Raw genomic sequence first — 24,433 nt, 5'->3', positions numbered from 1 at the left:
CAAATTCCGCTTTTTGTGCCTGCGGCTGGGCCGACTCAGCGGCTCAGGGTGCAGCCACAACTATCAGATATTATAAGCATAGGGGCTAATTTTCAGCCTGCAGATAAACACAGGCCGTAGAATTACTACGTACATAGGGACTTGTTTATGGACTTGGCATCGGGAATTTTCTGCCACTCAGATATTCCATCCCAAGGTTCTGGAAAGATCAGTAATGCTCTGAATTATTGAAAGGTCAGGATTTCATTTAGTGGAGAGAGGGTCAGTATGTATTTATGCCGGTCACATCACCCCCACCCCCTCACATTCCTGGAAGCAAAATAAAATTCACGGTTTACATATGTCTTCAGCTTCTTTTTATTGGGGAGTGGGGGTCAGCCGGATGCTCAGAAATTCATTTATGCCTGCAAAATCCAAGAAAAAATTAAAAAGATATTTCAGAGACATAAATAGACAGAACAGTAGGAAGACATAGATATTATGTGTGGTTTTATACCTATGCTTTATAATATGAGTGGGAGCTGCCATATTTATAACTAGGAACTTCAGGGCCTATGCCTAGGGTGGCAGCTTTGGTGGGGTGGCCCTCAGGAGTGGGTATAAAAAGAAATGACACCCTAATAAAATGCTCCCATCGGCCAGTGAGATAGGCATTAAATCTGGTGGCTGGGAGGGGAAGGTAACTTGTCTCTGGGCTTTCAGTATATGCGCAGTATGGAATCTCTACTAAACATGTGTCTATTGCTGAAGGGCGGGCCTTAAGGGTCCGGGGGATAGGCCGACATGGACCAGAAATACACCTCTAGCTGTGGCAGTTCCTTGGCTGAAACAACAATATGGCATCTGCCACCTATATACATAAATTCACTATAGTGGCGGAATATATATGGGCACATTAAAGGGAACTAAACATAATATAAACTACTAGACCAAATTAAAATACATTTACTTGTATATGCAGCACATATATACATGCTTTCTGTTCTTATTTCCCTCCAGAGATCTTCTCCAGACCTTAACAGAAGACGAATTACATACCCTAGAGCGAAACCTCTGCATTTCACAAGATGTGGAGTTTCCCGCCAATGCAGATCCTGAAGTGCCCTCAGCAATCTCTCCTGTGTTAGTAACTGCCTTACCTACAGAGGAGCCGCCCATGGCAAAAGCTGAGAACACAGAGGTGGAGCTGGCATGCTCTATGCAGTACGATGAACAAGAACTGGAACAGCTGAATATGATGGTTCATAGAGTAGGGGATGAGATGTCTTCTTTACTTTCTCCACCAAGTGTCTACCAGTCTCCAGCTCACAGGGCTAACACTAGTAATGAGGCTTCCCCTTGCAGGCGCGCCCTAGATAATCTAACGGACGAGGAGGATAGGGTGTTTTTTATGGAGGACCTTGATGGATCAGGGGAGGTTCTTGCAAGGTCTAGGCCTTCTGAGACTACAATCTCATGGGTCAACAACTCTTGTTACAACGCCAAGCAGCCAGCACTCTACCAAGACTCCGTTTTACAAAATGGGGATCTAGCAGATGTTGTCTCCGTGAAAGATGGGCAGAGGGATATAAGCAATAACAACAACATTGACGGGAGTAAAATGCTGGCAGCCAGTGCATCTCTCCAGAACTCTTGTAGTTGTTTAGAGGCTCCAGAATCACAGTTATACCTCAATGGATGGGATACAAATGGGGAAGATGCAGAAACTGCAGAAATCATTGCCCACAGGACTGGGGGAATGAAGATCTCTGCAACTGTCATCTTTAACCCAAAATCCCTAACAAACTCTCCGGAAACATCTCCCAACCTTGCCAGCAACCGCATTCCTTCATCTTCAGACCCACTGACCAGTAACGAAGAAGATGAATCCCACAAGCTTAGCATAGCAGCTACAAACTGTTTAATTAACTCTTGCGTATGTTGTGGGAGCTGTGAAGACACCCGAGAGGATAGCTTAGAAGGGTTAAGAAATGTACCCTCTTCAGGGAAAGTTATAAATGCTTCCTACAGCTTAATAAAGTCCAAGGAATTGGGCCACCTCGACAGATCAGACTGTACAGTGTCTGCCAAAGAGCTGTTAAAAATGGACAGTCCGACTGTTTTGTTAGCGGAAAAAGAGACAACAAGACAGGAGCAACCGTATCCTAACTCATCCAAGTGCCTGCCACTCAACTCAGGTTCCCAGATAGAAATGGACAGTGAATCTGATGAGCCTCTGACTGCCTCACGCGATCAGTTGAGAAGTGAGTCAAACAGACAAGAAACCGGCAACAAAGAGAGACCTTCAGAAGAAGTAGAGGAGCCACCTTCCGACAGGGCCTCGGCAGATAATATAACATCTAGTTCCAGGTACAGAGCTTTGATTTTATTTTATACCTTATGTGCTTTTATATATATAAGCAAGGGGAAAGGTTTGAGATGAGAATGAGATGAGAATGTATGAGAATAATAGAATTCACCAGGGAATTCAGTGACCATGTAAAGGCACAATGTCACGGGATGGGTTATACAGGTCATTGTACATTCAAGTTAATTGTAGAACCTTTACCTGCTAAAGTTATTAGAGCGGAAATGAACCATTTAATGACTGGGTAGGTTGTTTAAAGGGCAAAATTGACATTCATGTTTTATTATGTTCATCAAACAACTCAAAAAAAAAAAAAATCAGAAAAATTAAGGTATATGGGTCGAGGTCATAGCTTGTTGTGCATAAAGAGTATACGTACTGTCGCTTCTTTTGTATCATTCAGGACACACCACAGTGCAAAACCAGGTGTGAAATACACAGGTTGTATGTGGTGTGCAACATTCAGTCTTTCTCTAGAACCTCCAATTGCTAGGCATGAAAATGCTTCCTCTATGGGCCCTAATATGGCACCCCCTTATCATGCCAGCACTTGCACTCCAGTGGTAAATGACCACAACACTGATGTTGACATTTGCTTAATTTGTGAATATGTGGCATAAAAAACTAAAATAGTAGATATGGTCATTGGCTGACCATATGATATGAGTATGGGATTTGTGTTTTTAGCCTCCACTATAATTGGATATGTTGCTAAATCTGCATCATAGTAAGTACCACATGATCTAGAGGGCTGTATTTTTTATAAGGGCACCTAGGGGCTCTTGCCTAGGGAAGCTGCTTTAAGGGGCAGCCTTTGTTTTCCTCCCCAGCATTTGTGCATTAGGGTTCTGTAAACATAAGAAAGGGTATTGTTGGGGTCCACTGCCTGTGTCCGGTTATAGACCACCAGGTCAGTAGCTTAGACCAAAGTCTTGCAAGGAACCAATTTTTGAAACCCGGCGTGCAACTCATGACCCAGACCCGCAACCCACATTTCTACTCACTTGGACCAAACAACCCAACCCACGACTGCCTTATCCACAACCAAATTCACAACCCGCTGAGCACCATTAGACAGGAAGTGCTGTCACTGCAAACTGGAAGTGACATCATCAGAAGTGGTTGGGGGGTAGAGGAAATTGTTTAAAAAAGGTGTAAAATATAGATAATATTAATAATATAAGATAAGAAATATAGATAAGACGTGCAACCCAACCTGTATCTACACGTGCATCCGGAAATCCTAACCACAACGTACCTGCTTTTCTTGCGGGTAATCCGTGGGTACCCCACACACTGCAGGACTCTAGCTTAGACCTAATAGTTCTCAACAGGTTCTACTCAAGCAGTGACATCCATTAATCATACACACCAAATGTTTCCCAAGTAGGGTTCAGCATGCACTAGGCAGCTACAGAGGGTATCACTTTGGTTCCCTAACCCACCCTCATTATTAATATACCCATACCCAAACCGGCTATCTCTAAGGTCACCAAAGAGGGCAGGCCGATGTGAGTATATAAATTAGCCGTCTGCAGGTGGCTGGGGGAATCTAGGGATGCTATCATCGTGGGTTGGGTGCCATTGGGTAGAGCTTGGCTTATCTGCCCCAATTTTGGTAACAGTTACCAAACATTTGTGCCCCCATCGCACCTCTAGCTACCCATATGTGCTTTGTGCATTGGCCCCTTCGTACTGTAGTGTTTTTAGGGGGGTCGCAGCCAGCTCTGGATAGTACTTTAGTGCCAGGGACCATGAGAGCAGCAGAGAGAGATTTATGTGAAACCCACCTCCATTTGTTCAGCCATTCACCATTTCTTTGCACACACCATCCTGGTAGAGTTTGTGTACTCCTAGAATTTGCCCATGCCACATTGAATACTTTCAGTCACCGCATTATGGTATATCATAAGGTGTATCAAGTGATTGTAAGAATACATTCCTGGTTCATCCAGGCCCGGACTGGCAATCTGTGGGTTCTGGCAAATGCCAGAGGGGCTGCTGTAAGGTGCCATAGTCACTCACTATTTATTGGGCTGGGAGGCCGTTTGGGCCTCTGTGTACTGAAAATCAGGCCTGGACTGGCAATCTGTGGGTTCTGGCAAATGCCAGAGGGGCTGCTGTAAGGTGCCATAGTCACTCACTATTTATTGGGCTGGGGGGCTGTTTGGGCCTCTGTGTACTTAAAATGGCAGGGCTTATTATAAATCCCAGTTCAGACCTGATAGTATCTGACACAAAAATACCCAAGAATAAGAACCCGATGCAATAATATCAGTCTGAAATCGTCCATGTTCCGCACCGTTCTCCCTCGATGTCATGAAAATAAATGAACTCTGACATTCTTTGCATTTGGTCAGCAATTTAATGGCTCATCAAATAAAGTCTCTGGCTGCTCTTGCTAATGGCTGCCATGGCTACAATTACTCGCCTTACCCAAGAGGACACCACTCCGTTAGAAAGACTTTTAGACAGTTTCATGCTAAAGTCAACCCTTTAACTCTTTGTAGCTCAGCATCCCTTGTCAGTACTTTAACCTTTATTGTTAGCCTGGCAGAGGGGAGATGGTTTGAGCTCTTAAAATAAAAGGTCAGGCTATATCCATAGTATGATATACTTTTCTATTATCTGCAATGGTATATTATACATATAGTGCCTTTTATTTAGCTCCAAGCTCTTTTGTATTTAGTCCCCATCCTAGGATGCCACCATGTCAGCCATCTCTTTTTGGGCCAGCCTGGGACCTGAAGGTGTATCTGCCAGTTAAGGTGCCCATACATGTGAATATTTGCTCGCTTGGCGAGGTTGCCAAGCAAACGGATCTTCACCCGATATCCCCACCTACGGGTGGGCGATATCGGGGAACATGTAGGCTAATTCGATCGTTTGGCCCCTGAATTATATTGGCGGCAATGGGGCAGTCGGTTCAGGGGCTGCATCAACGAGCCGTTGCGGTCCCTGATCCGACTGAATCTTTTAACTTGCCTGATCGATATCTGGCCAATTTCAGGCCAGATATCGGTCGGGCAGGCCCCTCGTTTCTGCCCCTACACGGGCTGATAAGCTGCTGAATCCAAGGGACCAATATCGGTAGCTACAATCGGCCCGTGTATGCTGGTTGTGACTGGCAAAACACTACTTTAGCACTTACTAACATTGTAATTAGTTGAGTTAGTTTGAATTAAGATAATTACCTTTGTATAAACAACCTTCTCCCTTCATCCTTTTGTGACTTTTTTTTGCAGATTAGCAGAAATCTATTATGCACTAATAACCTTATTGATTAACTTGCAAGAACCAGGAAGTTAGAAACATGGTGTCGTTTCAATCTCTCTCTGTTTCCCCTCATGTGCTAGAGCATGTGTTGCTGCTTTTTTGTCATCTGGGTACTAAGGGCATCAATGTTTAAGCATACCTACCACATAGTAGAGGTCATTTACTAACTGAAAGTGCAGTTTTGAAAGCAGTCACCACAGTGCAGTGTTTTCTTCCCATAATTTCAGTTGCATTGTGCATTTGGGCCCTTTCGCCCCATGTGGCAGGTTATTGGAGTTTTTACACCTGTATGTATATGTGTCTATGTAACATCTAAATGTGTTCCTCACTTTGTTTCCCCATGTGGGAATGTGCTGAGAAATACACTCTGGGCCAGCGACATTAGTAACAAAGCATGGATTCACTTGCCCTGTAAAACTAATTTCAATTTTTTTCCCCTGGAATTGGATTAAAAGCCTGAGGCTAATCCTTTGATGTTGTTAGCGTGCCGCAAACCGCTCTTACATTCCTGAGATTGGCAGTTAATTCCGCGTGTAACAACCCGGGCATGTCACAAATGACACCCTTATTTTCATAAAAGAGGCAGATATATACACACTCCCATCTTGTATTGGGCACGTCAATCAAATTTAATTGTAATTTGTAGTTTGCCCCCCAACTCCAAAAAAAATAAATACGCAATTTATAGAAGGCTAGGAAGAATTTAAAAATATGAATAGTCAAGCAACGGTGGAACCACAGCACCATCATAAATGAGAAGGAGAGGTAAAATCATTAGGGGTGATTTCAGGAATTACCTGTTGCTCCATGGCACCATTTTTCCGGTAGGGTGCATAGGCAGGACATATGCTTGCCCAAGCCTGATGGGCTCTCCTGAAACACCAAAAAAAATTGGTGGCACGGTGCTTTTTGTCCCCTCAAGGCATCAGCAGAATGTCCCGGGATCTATTCAAACCAATGGGCACATCAGCATGCATTAAAACTGAAATGTTTCTTCCACTGCACTTGGGTTCCTGATGCTTGAGAAATGCTGAATGTGAGAAGGTAACGCACTAGCAGGCAGTCATAACCATCAGGAAATTTCTCTGGCGAGATGAGAAAAATTGAGAATGTTTCTTCTCATGCCTCTTGGTTTCCTTCATAATGCAACTAGCCATTGTCATTAGGAGAGTTGCCCACGATATCTCATGATTTGAGTTTCAGCTTGTGCTTTGGGCATGATATTTCAGGAGTCTATTAACTAACAGACAGACAGAGGGGAAATTTGACCAGAGCTTAAGGGGTGTAGAGTGCTTTTGTTACCTCAGCCGGCCTGCCTCAGTATGTTCTCCTACCACTGGTTTTTGATCACTGTTCTTGGTCCATCAAGAGCAAATAGACTTCATAGAGCTTTGGTACTGGCTTAGTCGCAAGAGGGTTCCATGGTGTTATAATGCTCTGGCTAAGTTAGCGCCTTATTGTTGATAGAAGATGTGTGCGAGCTGGATCAACTTAGAATTGGGGTACTTGCCAAGATACGTGGTCTGTTGATGGTCATATGAACCAAAGGACTCATTGAGGAACTTGACTAAATAAAATTTAGTGTTAACAGTTGATAAGTTGGGTGGTAGAATGTTCACAATGTGCATTGCCATGTATAAGCCGAGGCAATACCAGCAGTTCTTTGCTTCAGATAAACCATAGAGTTCAAGCACCATACAGAAGGGCACATATACACAGTTAAGCTATTTAGGAACTTGTGTTCCTTGGAATGTGGTGGTTAAGCCCCTAGCAGCTGATATTTACCCAGGAACTGTGCTGTTATGTCCTAAATTTGTAGAACTAGAGATATTTATACAGTCTAGGTTTATTGATAGATACCTGGAAGTAGGGTTTCAAGAGAGCCCAATCAGTGCTTAGTGATGTCATCAGTTATAATCAGTGCTTAGTGATGTCATCATTTATAATCGGTGCTTAGTGTGTAATGCTATTAGTGTCACATGATTCACTGAAACTTCTGTATAATAAATAATGTACCTCTGTTGTAACATATCAGAATATTAGAAGTCACCTGGGATTTACATGACTTGACCTGCAGCCTCATGCCTTTATATGGTTATGGCATTTACTTTGGAGGTTAAGTGCCAAGTGTTAAGAGACAAGAGGAAGTTCCTGACCCACAGAGCTTACAATCAAATTCCCTAAGTTATATAGGATAAATGATTAGGGTAAAATGGAGGCAGTGCTTAGTGTGTGTGAGATGTAGCTGCATGTCCATTTGTTATCCATTCTGCTTTATTATTTGTGTTGCTTCTCTTATGTTGTTTTTATCCATCCAGTTTAATCATATGTTTATTTGCTCAGCCATAACTCTGAGTTATTGAAGTTATCTGATTTCCGGCAATCAGAGCACCCCCAGCTCCCCCACAGGAGTCTCATGTCTCAGGACACCCACTCAGATCCTTTTCCCCAGTCAGTATTTCTCCTGTTCCAATGGAAGCACTGGGTCCCGCACCCTGCCTGTGACACCGAGGCTTCAGTACTCGGCAAGTCCCGCCCCTATATAGGAAGTTACTGTGCTCATGGCGTAACCAGAGGAAGCACACCCCACAGTGGGTACCAGGAGTGTAGGGGGGCCAGTAAAGCCCTAATTAAATAGCAATTTCATCTTGTAGAATAGGCGAACTTACTGATGTACTGACCCTAAATTGAATTTACTGTGGGACGCATTAAGTTACGCCACTGACTGGTACATTTGTAATTCCTTATTGTTCCACTCTGGCCCACCCACTTAAGCCCTTATCTGCCCCAGGCCCTGCTCCCATTTTATGCATTGCACCCCTTCTACGCTGGACCTTGTCCTGATCCACTAATCTCCCCCCAGTAACCTGCCCACCGATGGTACAGTAAGAGGTGCATGGGTCAGCCTGAAAGCCATTGGTTTAACTGCATGTTAGGCTGATTCAGGCTTTTAATTTAGTTCTTCAGTGGGTTGCAGGTCTAATTATGCTCATTGCCCTCTCCGCCAATCATATCTGTCCCCTGTGGCGTCCCTTCCATGGCTTAAACTCGTCTGCTGCTTTTATTTCTAGACTCACACCCGCTCCAATGAGGTCAGAGAAGGGTGGGTTCATAACAGGATGAAGGGGGGTGACATTAACTAGGCTGCCTCAGGGTGGCACTAAGCCCTAAAATGCCCCTGACTAGGGCTAATTTTATACATACAAAATTGCACAGGTGCAGTTCCCAGTAGCAACCAGTCATCTCTTTGCTTTCATTTTCCAGACTGCTACATGCTAATTGCTGATTGGTTGCTATTAGCAGTTCCATAAATCCTTCCCGCTGTCTCTTTAACGTTCTACTGACTAAATACTCAGGAAGCAATGGTCAAAAAATACTTTGCCTACAGTTCCACTCATGTGACCTGAGGTACCTGTGCAGTGTGGAGCTGACACAATAACACAATTAGCAGCTCTCTGTGTGGGGCTGAAGCGCAACATGTACCAATAGCCTAGAACCCCCCGGGAAGCACTAAGCGTTCCGCCTTCCCATTTGCCTTTTCTTTCCATTCGAGATCAATTTGCTGCCACTGTGCAATTCATTTCTTGCTTCCGTCTGGTTCATTTTATTTCTTGTTTTCAGTTCTCAGGATGGCTTACGTGATTCCGCCCTCAGCTCCATCTCCAGCAGTGACTATGAGAGTGTTTCTGTCACTACATGTAGTCTCTCCAGCATAGATTCTCTGAGGTAATAATGGTGCCGATATGCTCCCCACACAGGGCACTCGCTAATATGTCTACTTCCATTCTCTATAAGTAACTCTACCAACTGCTCCTTCCACCCCCTGCTTCTCTCTTATACAAAACAATCAGTGTTTCTCAGCTCAACTCACTAAACTTTCCTCTCTCCTCCCTTCTCATCTGTCTGCCCAGTGTGGGCGCCATTTGTTTCTTGCCAGGGTACTAGCAAGTAAAAAATTCCTGGGAAACTTGATAGCAGATATGTCTTAATCTATCCAGCATCATGGCAAAATCGTCTTAAAATGGCTCAAAGTAGGGGCCACACTGATGGTGCCTATAGTAACAGAGGGGGTAATAGCCTCTGGGAAGGGACTGGGGCTGTGGGATAGCAGGTATAGTAGGGAGAGATGGTGCCTATAGTAGCAGTGGGATAATAGCCTCTGGGAAGGGACTGGGGCTGTGGGATAGCAGGTATAGTAGGGAGAGATGGTGCCTATAGTAGCAGTGGGATAATAGCCTCTGGGAAGGGACTGGGGCTGTGGGATAGCAGGTATAGTAGGGAGAGATGGTGCCTATAGTAGCAGTGGGATAATAGCCTCTGGGAAGGGACTGGGGCTGTGGGATAGCAGGTATAGTAGGGAGAGATGGTGCCTATAGTAGCAGTGGGATAATAGCCTCTGGGAAGGGACTGTGGCTGTGGGATAGCAGGTATAGTAGGGAGAGATGGCGCCTATAGTAGCAGTGGGGGGATAATAGCCTCTGGGAAGGGACTGGGGCTGTGAGATAGCAGGTATAGTAGGGAGAGATGGTGCCTATAGTAGCAGTGGGGATAATAGCCTCTAGGAAGAGACTGGGGCTGTGGGATAGCAGGTATAGTAGGGAGAGATGGTGCCTATAGTAGCAGTGGGGATAATAGCCTCTGGGAAGGGACTGGGGCTGTGGGATAGCAGGTATAGTAGGGAGAGATGGTGCCTATAGTAGCAGTGGGGGGGATAATAGCCTCTGGGAAGGGACTGGGGCTGTGGGATAGCAGGTATAGTAGGGAGAGATGGTGCCTATAGTAGCAGTGGGGGATAATAGCCTCTGGGAAGGGACTGGGGCTGTGGGATAGCAGGTATAGTAGGGAGAGATGGTGCCTATAGTAGCAGTGGGGGATAATAGCCTCTGGGAAGGGACTGGGGCTGTGGGATAGCAGGTATAGTAGGGAGAGATGGTGTCTATAGTAGCAGTGGGGGGGATAATAGCCTCTGGGAAGGGACTGGGGCTGTGGGATAGCAGGTATAGTAGGGAGAGATGGTGCCTATAGTAGCAGTGGGGGGATAATAGCCTCTGGGAAGGGACTGGGGCTGTGGGATAGCAGGTATAGTAGGGAGAGATGGTGCCTATAGTAGCAGTGGGGGGATAATAGCCTCTGGGAAGGGACTGTGGCTGTGGGATAGCAGGTATAGTAGGGAGAGATGGTGCCTATAGTAGCAGTGGGGGATAATAGCCTCTGGGAAGGGACTGGGGCTGTGGGATAGCAGGTATAGTAGGGAGAGATGGTGCCTATAGTAGCAGTGGGATAATAGCCTCTGGGAAGGGACTGTGGCTGTGGGATAGCAGGTATAGTAGGGAGAGATGGTGCCTATAGTAGCAGTGGGGGATAATAGCCTCTGGGAAGGGACTGGGGCTGTGGGATAGCAGGTATAGTAGGGAGAGATGGTGCCTATAGTAGCAGTGGGGGGATAATAGCCTCTGGGAAGGGACTGGGGCTGTGGGATAGCAGGTATAGTAGGGAGAGATGGTGTCTATAGTAGCAGTGGGGGGATAATAGCCTCTGGGAAGGGACTGTGGCTGTGGGATAGCAGGTATAGTAGGGAGAGATGGTACCTATAGTAGCAGTGGGGGATAATAGCCTCTGGGAAGGGACTGGGGCTGTGGGATAGCAGGTATAGTAGGGAGAGATGGTGCCTATAGTAGCAGTGGGGGGATAATAGCCTCTGGGAAGGGACTGGGGCTGTGGGATAGCAGGTATAGTAGGGAGAGATGGTGCCTATAGTAGCAGTGGGGGGATAATAGCCTCTGGGAAGGGACTGTGGCTGTGGGATAGCAGGTATAGTAGGGAGTGATGGTGCCTATAGTAGCAGTGGGGGGATAATAGCCTCTGGGAAGGGACTGGGGCTGTGGGATAGCAGGTATAGTAGGGAGAGATGGTGCCTATAGTAGCAGTGGGATAATAGCCTCTGGGAAGGGACTGGGGCTGTGGGATAGCAGGTATAGTAGGGAGAGATGGTGCCTATAGTAGCAGTGGGATAATAGCCTCTGGGAAGGGACTGGGGCTGTGGGATAGCAGGTATAGTAGGGAGAGATGGTGCCTATAGTAGCAGTGGGATAATAGCCTCTGGGAAGGGACTGGGGCTGTGGGATAGCAGGTATAGTAGGGAGAGATGGTGCCTATAGTAGCAGTGGGATAATAGCCTCTGGGAAGGGACTGTGGCTGTGGGATAGCAGGTATAGTAGGGAGAGATGGCGCCTATAGTAGCAGTGGGGGATAATAGCCTCTGGGAAGGGACTGGGGCTGTGAGATAGCAGGTATAGTAGGGAGAGATGGTGCCTATAGTAGCAGTGGGGATAATAGCCTCTAGGAAGAGACTGGGGCTGTGGGATAGCAGGTATAGTAGGGAGAGATGGTGCCTATAGTAGCAGTGGGGATAATAGCCTCTGGGAAGGGACTGGGGCTGTGGGATAGCAGGTATAGTAGGGAGAGATGGTGCCTATAGTAGCAGTGGGGGGGATAATAGCCTCTGGGAAGGGACTGGGGCTGTGGGATAGCAGGTATAGTAGGGAGAGATGGTGCCTATAGTAGCAGTGGGGGATAATAGCCTCTGGGAAGGGACTGGGGCTGTGGGATAGCAGGTATAGTAGGGAGAGATGGTGCCTATAGTAGCAGTGGGGGATAATAGCCTCTGGGAAGGGACTGGGGCTGTGGGATAGCAGGTATAGTAGGGAGAGATGGTGTCTATAGTAGCAGTGGGGGGGATAATAGCCTCTGGGAAGGGACTGGGGCTGTGGGATAGCAGGTATAGTAGGGAGAGATGGTGCCTATAGTAGCAGTGGGGGGATAATAGCCTCTGGGAAGGGACTGGGGCTGTGGGATAGCAGGTATAGTAGGGAGAGATGGTGCCTATAGTAGCAGTGGGGGGATAATAGCCTCTGGGAAGGGACTGTGGCTGTGGGATAGCAGGTATAGTAGGGAGAGATGGTGCCTATAGTAGCAGTGGGGGATAATAGCCTCTGGGAAGGGACTGGGGCTGTGGATAGCAGGTATAGTAGGGAGAGATGGTGCCTATAGTAGCAGTGGGATAATAGCCTCTGGGAAGGGACTGTGGCTGTGGGATAGCAGGTATAGTAGGGAGAGATGGTGCCTATAGTAGCAGTGGGGGATAATAGCCTCTGGGAAGGGACTGGGGCTGTGGGATAGCAGGTATAGTAGGGAGAGATGGTGCCTATAGTAGCAGTGGGGGGATAATAGCCTCTGGGAAGGGACTGGGGCTGTGGGATAGCAGGTATAGTAGGGAGAGATGGTGTCTATAGTAGCAGTGGGGGGATAATAGCCTCTGGGAAGGGACTGTGGCTGTGGGATAGCAGGTATAGTAGGGAGAGATGGTACCTATAGTAGCAGTGGGGGGATAATAGCCTCTGGGAAGGGACTGGGGCTGTGGGATAGCAGGTATAGTAGGGAGAGATGGTGCCTATAGTAGCAGTGGGGGGATAATAGCCTCTGGGAAGGGACTGGGGCTGTGGGATAGCAGGTATAGTAGGGAGAGATGGTGCCTATAGTAGCAGTGGGGGGATAATAGCCTCTGGGAAGGGACTGGGGCTGTGGGATAGCAGGTATAGTAGGGAGAGATGGTGTCTATAGTAGCAGTGGGGGATAATAGCCTCTGGGAAGGGACTGTGGCTGTGGGATAGCAGGTATAGTAGGGAGAGATGGTACCTATAGTAGCAGTGGGGGGATAATAGCCTCTGGGAAGGGACTGGGGCTGTGGGATAGCAGGTATAGTAGGGAGAGATGGTGCCTATAGTAAGCAGTGGGGGGATAATAGCCTCTGGGAAGGGACTGGGGCTGTGGGATAGCAGGTATAGTAGGGAGAGATGGTGCCTATAGTAGCAGTGGGGGGATAATAGCCTCTGGGAAGGGACTGTGGCTGTGGGATAGCAGGTATAGTAGGGAGTGATGGTGCCTATAGTAGCAGTGGGGGATAATAGCCTCTGGGAAGGGACTGGGGCTGTGGGATAGCAGGTATAGTAGGGAGAGATGGTGCTATAGTAGCAGTGGGGGGATAATAGCCTCTGGGAAGGGACTGTGGCTGTGGGATAGCAGGTATAGTAGGGAGAGATGGTGCCTATAGTAGCAGTGGGGATAATAGCCTCTGGGAAGGGACTGGGGCTGTGGGATAGCAGGTATAGTAGGGAGAGATGGTGCCTATAGTAGCAGTGGGGATAATAGCCTCTAGGAAGAGACTGGGGCTGTGGGATAGCAGGTATAGTAGGGAGAGATGGTGCCTATAGTAGCAGTGGGGATAATAGCCTCTGGGAAGGGACTGGGGCTGTGGGATAGCAGGTATAGTAGGGAGAGATGGTGCCTATAGTAGCAGTGGGATAATAGCCTCTGGGAAGGGACTGGGGCTGTGGGATAGCAGGTATAGTAGGGAGAGATGGTGCCTATAGTAGCAGTGGGGGGATAATAGCCTCTGGGAAGAGAATGGAGCTGTGGGATAGCAGGTATAGTAGGGAGAGATGGTGCCTATAGTAGCAGTGGGGGGATAATAGCCTCTGGGAAGGGACTGGGGCTGTGGGATAGCAGGTATAGTAGGGAGAGATGGTGCCTATAGTAGCAGTGGGGGATAATAGCCTCTGGGAAGGGACTGGGGCTGTGGGATAGCAGGTATAGTAGGGAGAGATGGTGCCTATAGTAGCAGTGGGATAATAGCCTCTGGGAAGGGACTGGGGCTGTGGGATAGCAGGTATAGTAGGGAGAGATGGTGCTATAGTAGCAGTGGGGGGATAATAGCCTCTGGGAAGGGACTGTGGCTGTGGGATAGCAGGTATAGTAGGGAGAGATGGTGCCTATAGTAGCAGTGGGGGATAATAGCCTCTGGGAAGGGACTGGGGCTGTGGGATAGCAGGTATAGTAGGGAGAGATGGTGCCTATAGTAGCAGTGGGATAATAGCCTCTGGGAAGGGACTGGGGCTGTGGGATAGCAGGTATAGTAGGGAGAGATGGTGCCTATAGTAGCAGTGGGGGGATAATAGCCTCTGGAAGGGACTGGGGCTGTGGGATAGCAGGTATAGTAGGGAGAGATGGTGCCTATAGTAGCAGTGGGGGGATAATAGCCTCTGGGAAGGGACTGGGGCTGTGGGATAGCAGGTATAGTAGGGAGAGATGGTGCCTATAGTAGCAGTGGGGGGATAATAGCCTCTGGGAAGGGACTGTGGCTGTGGGATAGCAGGTATAGTAGGGAGAGATGGTGCCTATAGTAGCAGTGGGGGGATAATAGCCTCTGGGAAGGGACTGGGGCTGTGGGATAGAAGGTATAGTAGGGAGAGATGGTGCCTATAGTAGCAGTGGGGGATAATAGCCTCTGGGAAGGGACTGGGGCTGTGGGATAGCAGGTATAGTAGGGAGAGATGGTGCCTATAGTAGCAGTGGGGGGATAATAGCCTCTGGGAAGGGACTGGGGCTGTGGGATAGCAGGTATAGTAGGGAGAGATGGTGCCTATAGTAGCAGTGGGGGGATAATAGCCTCTGGGAAGGGACTGGGGCTGTGGGATAGCAGGTATAGTAGGGAAAGATGGTGCCTATAGTAGCAGTGGGGGGATAATAGCCTCTGGGAAGGGACTGTGGCTGTGGGATAGCAGGTATAGTAGGGAGAGATGGTGCCTATAGTAGCAGTGGGATAATAGCCTCTGGGAAGGGACTGGGGCTGTGGGATAGCAGGTATAGTAGGGAAAGATGGTGCCTATAGTAGCAGTGGGGGGATAATAGCCTCTGGGAAGGGACTGTGGCTGTGGGATAGCAGGTATAGTAGGGAGAGATGGTGCCTATAGTAGCAGTGGGATAATAGCCTCTGGGAAGGGACTGGGGCTGTGGGATAGCAGGTATAGTAGAGAGAGATGGTGCCTATAGTAGCAGTGGGGGGATAATAGCCTCTGGGAAGGGACTGGGGCTGTGGGATAGCAGGTATAGTAGGGAGAGATGGTGCCTATAGTAGCAGTGGGGGGATAATAGCCTCTGGGAAGGGACTGGGGCTGTGGGATAGCAGGTATAGTAGGGAGAGATGGTGCCTATAGTAGCAGTGGGGGGATAATAGCCTCTGGGAAGGGACTGGGGCTGTGGGATAGCAGGTATAGTAGGGAGAGATGGTGCCTATAGTAGTAGTGGGATAAGTTTGGCAGCTTAGCTGAGCCCCATGGTTCTGATGAATGGAAGCAGTTCCTGCTCACTATCTATATATTATTATCTAGATATTATCTATTTCCCTTAACCCCTTCCTGTCTAGTGTACGTGGAGCTGTACATTAATCCCTAGTGACACAGTAGATGAGAAAGGTTTTATTAATCTGTTTATTCTCACGTTGTGCTGACAGGACAGTAAGTGGGCACAGAACGCTCCGAGCGAGGCACATTTTATGTTGTGCAAAGCTGTTCTGGGATTTACAGGCCACTCTATCAATCCAGCACTCGCTCTGTCATTTGCATCCCCTGCATTTCTCTCAATGCATGAAAAGTTGGCATGGGGGGGGGGGGATATGGATTGGAGGCCAAAATAAGCAGTTATTCTCCCAGTAGCCTCACCCTGTGCTGGGGGGGTCCCTTCGGAAGTCAATTACATGGATTATAGCCATACATATACTGAACACTGCACAACCTCACTTCAGAGCAAATGTACAAGTAGAAGAAGAAGGTATTTCGTTAGATACAGCCTCCCCAATATTAACTCCTCCTTATCTGTGAGCACGAGACACTGACTGACACTGAAGGGGAGGCAGGCACTTATTTTCTAGAACACAATTTGTTCTTTTTCTTGCACGCCCCCTTTCCGCTCCAGGAAGGGATACTTTACAAAACTGAGGGTACAGCAGCTCTCAGGGCGCTGGCGTTACCCACAAACCCTCTGCCTTATGAGATGCGTTTGCCTCCAGCCCGATCCCTTGTTAGAGATGTTAATCTCCAGAGAAGGGGAGATGTTATCGACTCCCGTCGGCAGGGGAGGGGGTCAGCGCCTTGGAATGACTAATTACCACCAGCTCCCAATCCTATTAATGCTACATAATTGTTTTTTTTGCTTCCGCCGCTGAGGCGTTTTTGTGCTGCTTGTAGTAACATTGATTTTTAGGATTAGCCATCAATAATATACATATCTCTATTGTGCTGCAAGGAAGTCTTATTTAGTTGCCTGTAGTTACTAACGAGACCAAGTGGCCTGCCTTTTTGGCACACAGTAACTCAATACTTTCCCTTTTATCATTATAAACAGAACCAACCAATTAGGGATTATTGAAGTTTCTGCTCCGGCCACTAGGTGGAGCTTGCAGTGAAAACAGACAACAGAGAAAACATTCTACTAAAGTCGTTGGAAAATGGCACTGCTGCAAAGCCTCCAGGCCTCACTGACTCCAGGCCTCGCCACCGTCTTGTCACTTTTTTTTAGATCAGCTCAGCCCAAATCTTCCAATGTAGTGACTTTAAAGGCTGGATTATATCATACACAGCAGACTAGGGGGCCCTTTGGCAGTCAGGGGGCCACATCTGGCCTGTGGACAGTGGTTGGAATGTCTTATTGGGGGATAGATAAAACGGGGGAATAAATAGAATAATAAGAAATATGATTACCTTCCGACTCTGCAGCTGTTTGTAAACTACAACTCCCAGCATTCCTGCTGTAGTTTAGCAACAGGATGAAGGTCATTGCTGGTTGCTATGCACTATTTACAGATGCATGGAGCTTATTTATGGGACCCTTGCCTTGTCTCCTTTATAATCATCCCCCCCCACTTGCTAACTGTCTATAAGAGATCATTTCCATTTTCCCTGTGTTCTTTCTCTCATCCTTCCCCCGGTGCCGGTCCAGCTCTTGCTCATCAGACGACATTGATCAGGAGGAGATTCAGTTGGCGCTGCAGGCTGCAAAGATTGCTTCCAGACAGAAGATCCGATCCCGTTTCCACAGCAGTAATGACCTCATTCACCGGCTCTTTGTCTGCATCTCAGGTGCGTGACGGCACTTCTAAAGAGACAGCCAGGGACGCGCCGCGTGGGGATAAGCCTTGAGCCCCCGTAATGCTCGCCGCAGGCTGCAGTGCTGCAGTGGGTTTAATGAAGTTCTTTATAGAGTATGTAAATATCACGCTCGGTGCCTGTAGCAGCGCTCATTGTGTTTGTGCCCTGTGGTGTTATACTGGGCTGTGCCCTAATCAGCTTTATATGGGCATTATTTCCCTGAAGTACAGATGCAGCCATGGATAGGGTGAAATAGACAGAGGGCAGCTAGCCTGAGATATCACTCTGGGCCCAGTCTCTGTATATTATTATTATCATTTAGTTGAATGTAGTCTATTTCCCATGGAGGGCCAGTTTGTATTTAGAGCGGTGCCAGACATGTGACGGCTATGTATCTCGGTGGGTCTGGGACATGGGCACCCTGGGTCACCCTGAGCTTATGGGCCCTATGAGGAGTGAGGCTGCTATAGACAGACTGCCTTATACCCCCAGCTCTCGTCCAACTTTACAGTGTTTATAGGGGCAGAGCCCAAAGGTCAGTCAGTGAAATTTGGGCTGAATGTTTATTTGCTGCCCTTTATATCCTTCTCATTGCCCAATCAAACGTGGGCCTGGAAGGAACCCAAATACTCTGTAAACCACTTATTTATGGTTTGAGCTAATGCCACACAGGGGCTAATTCTCGGCCTGAGATTATCTGTCGGCCCGGGTGCAGGCACACAAAGTGGATTTCGGCACTGAAATGTACAAGAATGGATTTAGTGCCATAATCTGCTCCAGTTCCTGCATCCGGCCCAGAACAATTACTCCACAGGGAAAGGCTGATTCCAGCATAGAAACTGCATTCATCCACAGGCCGAGAATCAGCCCGCGTGGCATTAGCCTAAGACTAAAAGTCCAAACTTAGATTGTAAGCACAATGGGCAAATCACCATGCCCAAATTGTTCTGTGCATAGCTATGTGTACAAGAACTAAAAGCAGTAAATGGATAAAGGAAATCATTGTTTATGGCCTTCACATAGGGCTGCTGTGCAGGACAGACTGTACATCAGCACTAATGGCATACTGGCAGGGCCACCATTGGAATTCATGGGGCCCATACTAATTAGCTGTGCCCTCTCCCCTAGGAAGCCCAGGACATTAGACCACTGGCTGTGTGGACCCTTGGCCCTTCCATCTAAGTACAATGCTATACAGACCTCTCTTGTTATGAACAACAGTCTCTAGCAATCCTTCCCTTCCCAATGCTTCTTGCCAATACTACTGATATTACTAATACTCCTGATACTATTAATACTACTAATGCCTTGCAGGTGTCGCTGATCAGTTGCAGACAAACTACGCCAGTGACCTAAGGAGCATCCTGAAGACTTTGTTTGAGGTGATGGCCACGAAGCAAGAGACTGATGACAAGGGCAAGCAAAAGAAAGGTACTGACTATTTGGGCAAATGGCCCACGTTTCTATCCACGGGAAAGTTCATGTTCTCTTTATTTGTGCCTGGATCGAAAAAGTAAAAATACTGATAATTCTTTTTCGTAAGAGGAGGAGATAGTAAAAAATGGAAACCCCTTGCCCGCACTGACAGTGAATTGCAACCGGACCTTACAGTAAATGCGGGTTTAGCCGGAGGAAAAATGAGCCTAGAGGTTAAGTGATGAGACTTTGATGTGGCAAATCCCTAATTAATCTCAAATTAATTTCCCGGTCTCCCAGCACACATACCCCCATATGTAAGAAAAGTCACTAAGTTTGCCCCCTAGTCAGTAACCTATAGCAAACCTTGTAAACAGGTGACCAGTCAATGCTCCCTGCTGATTGGTTGCTATTGGTTACTGCTCCTGGGCAACTTTGGTGCCTTTTATTACATAACCCCCATTAGTGTGCCTATAATAACTGCCTCAATTGCTGTAAGTGCTTTGGGTTCCAGGGGAAAAAACCCTGTATAAATAAATTTCCCCCAGATTGCAACCAATAGATTTAGTTAAAGACACAGAACATTAGTAGATGCCAGCAGTGTATGCTCAGAGGCAAGCCTGGGGTCAGCAGTCATGAATTTATCTACCAGAATGATCTTCTCATGTAGGGCCTCCAGTTTAGTGCTCCCAGAGTCGGATGCAACATGCAGTGCAACAGGGCTGCTGGACATGGGATGCTGCACAGTACAAAAAGTTGATCTTTAGTTGCCCTTTAACCTTTGACTTTCCTTATCCTGATAAATGAATACAAGTATGTATGTATAACTGAAACTCGCTTTGCTTGGCAGCCAACCAGGGGCTTAGAAGCGCGGCTCTAGAAGATTGCGCCCTGTGCCAGGAAACCATCACTTCTTCGGAGCTGGCAGCAAAGGCCCGGGATGGGGAATTTGAAGGTATTTATTGTAGCATTTATTATCTGCAGGGCTGTGGGGCAGGGCATGAGTGGTGGCCAGACAGGGCAGTGGTTGCTGCTGGATAGGAAACTCCCTGCATTCATACCCAGGGCCTGGGAGCTAGAGGAACCAATAAGGAAGAGAGGAAGGTTTGTTACTGTATATTGGGAATTCACACAGCTCTCAGTGCCAAGTTACACTCTACATATTTATGTTGGGCAAAGTATGCAGAGTAAAGCAGTAGTAATGCTGCCAACTCACAGGGTTAATGTATTAACTGGAATGAGCATCAGTCTGCTTGTGGGGCCCTTGTAACAGTATTTTGCTTTGAGAAAGTTGATCCATTAGATATCAAACAATTAAAGGAGAAGGAAAGGTAAAAACTAAGTAAGCTTTATCAGATCTATGTAAATACAGCCAAAACCCTTCATTCTCTAGCCGGCCTCTCTCCCTCTCCCCCTCGCATCTCCTGCTCCCCCTCCCATCCGAATTCAGTCCCCCTCCCATCAGAATGTGTGATCTGAGCTACCAGCAGCCAGAGCTGCAGCACAGAAGCTATTGAGCCCAAGCGAAAATGGCAGCTGCTATCTTAATCAAACAGATAGAGCTTCTAGGGCTGTTTACTCAGGAATGGCAAAGCTTTCTGCAGAATAAAAATAGCATTCTAGGTGGCACTAATGCCAAAATGCCTTTTCTTCTCCTTTAAGTAAAATGGGGCCACACTTCAGCAGTCATCTGATCCCCAGCTTTTGGGCTTATCATGGAGTTTGCCTTATTCTTTGTATTTGGCCAAACTGCACCCAGCCAGCCTATGAGCCCGTTGACTTGATAGGCAACAAAAAGCAAATGGCACTCAGGGCTACAAGGGAACAAACCCTTTAAAAATTTATTGCGGAGGTGCAACGTTTTGGAGCAAAAAGATGCTTGATAAAGGGGCTATTTTTGCTCCGAAACGTTGCACCTCCGTGATAAATTTTTAAAGGTTTTGTTCCCTTGTAGCCCTGAGTGCCATTTGCTTTTTGTTGCCTTGTAGTTTTGGGAGGGTGCCGATCCCAGTGTGCACCGGGCGTTCAAGTTTGGAGAGCCAGGGTGGGCGGAAACAGTCTCTGTTGTGCCCGTTGACTTGATACACAGAGCAGACAGTGCCCAACTATAAGTGCCGCTCTGTGCCACAGTCATTCACTATTGCCACTCACTATTGCCACTTATTGTTCTCTGTTGTACAGATCCCCCTGATTGGGTGCCGGATGAAGTGTGCAGTTTATGCACGGCCTGCAAAGCCCCCTTCACAGTCATTCGCAGGAAACACCACTGCCGAAGCTGTGGCAAGGTAACTATTTCTCAGACCCGGACTGGCAATCTGTGGGTTCTGGCAAATGCCAGGGGGGCTGCTGTAAGATGCCATAGACTGTCACTATTTATTGGGCCTGTGGAGGGCTGTTTGGGCCTCTGTGTACTGGAAATGCGAGGGTCTATTTTGAATCCCAGTCCAGTCCAGGCCTGGTATTTCTGGTACTAAACCTGCTAGTCAGGCATTTACGCTTTCAATAATGTCTGGGTTCCAATAGCAACATCTTTGTTCCCCTTTAACAGATCTTCTGCTCTCGCTGCTCTTCCCATTCCGCCCCTTTGCCGCGGTACGGACAGATGAAGCCTGTGCGCGTCTGCACCCACTGCTACATGTTCCATGTCACCCCCTTCTACAGCGACAGGGCGGGCATGTGACGGCGACACTGGGAGGAACTGACTGGTAACTGGCACCCAACCCCAGGCCAAGAAGCCCTCTGGGTAGAGGAGCCGGTGGCACCGCGCAGGAGGCGCAGGCTTTAACCCAAACGCTTCTCCTGATTTGTACAGAGTTCTGATTGCATTTTCTAAAGCTGCTAAAGGAAAAAAAGATGAAACGTCTGCAGATCCCGTCTTTGGTTCAGTCTTCCAAACAGTCCCGCTTTAAGCTTACCGATGCCATTGACTCCTAGAGACCCGCTCCCGGCGAGGAATAGGGCTATGAGCGTCTCGCTGCACCACGGCTTTACCTAAACTGCCGGAGACTCAATGATTGTAGCATCTCTCTGGGCCATATCCTACCCTGGCACCTAGGCGCCATATCAGCCGCCATTCCCTGTTCTATCATATCATTCTCACTGGGGGGGGGGGGCGGAAACAGACCCAACAGAACCGCAGAAATAAGTTGCCCTGCTGCAGGTGTAGGGGGACCGGTATAGAGGTTGGAAGCCAAATGCACGCGCTTGCCATGCAAAGAGCATTTACCTTATTACCTAATTCATAGCAATAATGTTATACACCATCATTTATTAAAAGGTCTAAGTCCATATAAACAGGGCGCCTATAGGAATCAGCAAACACCTTGACCTCAGAGACCCCATATCCTCCCTATGTGTTGCCCTCTCCCATCCACTTATACCATGTGACACAGTATTCATACGGGATTGGGTTACACAATTGCATTCCTAGGGGGGAAGTCACAGGAGGATGTTGCGCGGCACATTCCATTTTAATTCTGTTTATGTGATGTGTTTATTTATGAAGGGTCAGCCATGTCCCCAGCACTGTTATAAACATGTGACATAAGCCTCAGGGGCGGATAGGGGTCTCTGTGGATCAGCAGTGGGTTTTCCATAGGGAATGCTGGGTAGGGAATAGGGAATGGTATAATGTCCCCATTTACCCACGTTTGATAGAGGAATAAATCCCCCTGGGCAGTGAGTGTATTACTGTACTAGCATTTATTATACCCTGGGGAAAACTGGAATCATTTATAACATGAATCTGAGTTGTAAAAGGCAAGAAAATTCATAGTCACTAATATGATTCTTAATGGCATAGTGTCGCCGTACCCCTCCCACGGTACAGCAGCCAATCACAACTAAAGCTACTGCCCTTATTCCCCCCAGCAGCCTGTATTCCATGTCAGGGGGCCCTACAGCCCCCGCTGGGCAATATCACTTGCTCACATTGCACATTCCTGTTGTACATGTACTTTTCTTTTGTTGGGTGGGGTTAATCCTGGATACACTGGATTTCATCATATATATATTTATTTTTGTATTTTTTTTGGGGGGGGGGATGAGGAATTCTAAGCTATGAAAATATTAATATCAGATATAAATGCAGGAAGGCAGGGCAGAACGACACCAGGAATGTACCACCTTCCAGCTGCTATGAACTACAGCACTGTGTCCCCCTCAGTCTGTGTTGGCATGGCCAGAGTCGCACGGGGGGGGGGGGGGCTGCAGGATTAACATATATTGGGGGTCTGTCCCAAATTGCACTTTTTCAAAAGTGGGCTGGCCTTTGGAGAGCAGTGGGTGTGGTTTGTTTGAGTTTGGAATATGGCTTATTGGCTGTGGGTCCAAGGTAGGTGCCCTCTTTGCTCCGCCTACTCCCCCCCAGCACATCTGAATGAAAAATCACTTATTCATAAGCAGCCCTTATCTTTATGGGAATATTATAGGAACAGAGGGGGAATTAAGTATTTTTATTAGTTGTGATTTTTTTCTTTTTTTTTTCTTTGTTTCTTCTTTGCTCTCCCCCCTAGCCAGAAATCTCTTTTATAGGCCCTTGGCACTACTATACCCCGGAGGGTATATTAGTGCCAGGGGCCTATAAAAGAGATTTCTGGCTAGGCATGGCCTTCTGTTATATAAACATGGATCCTATAGAGTAGTTACAGAGTGGGGGCAATTGCACTGACGCCTGGAAATAGCCCACAGAGACTCTAGGCTCTTGGGTAGGAAGGGTGGTGGAATAGTGAGCAAAGTAGGGCAATTAGGTATTGCTACATGATAACAGGCAAGATGGCAATAGCTGGGCAAGAAGGGGATAGCCGGGCAAGATGGGGATAGCCGGGCAAGATGACAATAGCTGGGCAAGAAGGGGATAGCCGGGCAAGATGGGGATAGCCGGGCAAGATGACAATAGCTGGGCAAGATGGAGATAGCTGGGCAAGAGGATGATAGCTGGGCAAGATGGAGATAGCCGGGCAAGATGGAGATAGCCGGGCAAGATGACGATAGCCGGGCAAGATGACGATAGCCGGGCAAGATGGCGATAGCCGGGCAAGATGCTGATAGCTGGGCAAGATGACGATAGCTGGGCAAGATGGAGATAGCTGGGCAAGATGGAGATAGCTGGGCAAGATGGAGATAGCTGGGCAAGATGACGATAGCTGGGCAAGATGGAGATAGCTGGGCAAGATGGAGATAGCTGGGCAAGATGGAGATAGCCGGGCAAGATGCTGATAGCCGGGCAAGATGACGATAGCTGGGCAAGATGGAGATAGCTGGGCAAGATGGAGATAGCTGGGCAAGATGGAGATAGCTGGGCAAGATGGAGATAGCTGGGCAAGATGCTGATAGCTGGGCAAGATGACGATAGCCGGGCAAGATGCTGATAGCCGGGCAAGATGCTGATAGCCGGGCAAGATGGAGATAGCCG

At 47.6% G+C, this 24,433-nt stretch overlaps 1 protein-coding gene across 2 annotated transcripts in view; it reads left to right on the top strand.

The window, feature by feature from the left end:
- zfyve28 (zinc finger FYVE-type containing 28) overlaps positions 1-23,026 on the top strand; it is a 124,350-nt gene extending 101,324 nt beyond the window's left edge. Inside the window, 7 exon segments of one of the 2 annotated variants that reach the window (NM_001079030.1) lie at positions 1,000-2,349; positions 9,245-9,349; positions 17,456-17,595; positions 18,919-19,035; positions 19,871-19,975; positions 21,202-21,305; positions 21,569-21,887. In NM_001079030.1, coding sequence (NP_001072498.1) covers positions 1,000-2,349; positions 9,245-9,349; positions 17,456-17,595; positions 18,919-19,035; positions 19,871-19,975; positions 21,202-21,305; positions 21,569-21,700 — 2,053 coding nt within the window. In that variant the 3' untranslated portion in view covers positions 21,701-21,887. 2 annotated transcript variants of the gene reach the window in all.
- Positions 23,027-24,433: the final 1,407 nt, after the last annotated feature.

This window comes from Xenopus tropicalis, chromosome 1 (genome assembly GCF_000004195.4).
Source record: "Xenopus tropicalis strain Nigerian chromosome 1, UCB_Xtro_10.0, whole genome shotgun sequence".
NCBI lineage: Eukaryota > Metazoa > Chordata > Amphibia > Anura > Pipidae > Xenopus > Xenopus tropicalis.
Note: the sequence above shows the minus strand (reverse complement) of the source record. Positions and strands in the feature narration are given on the sequence as shown.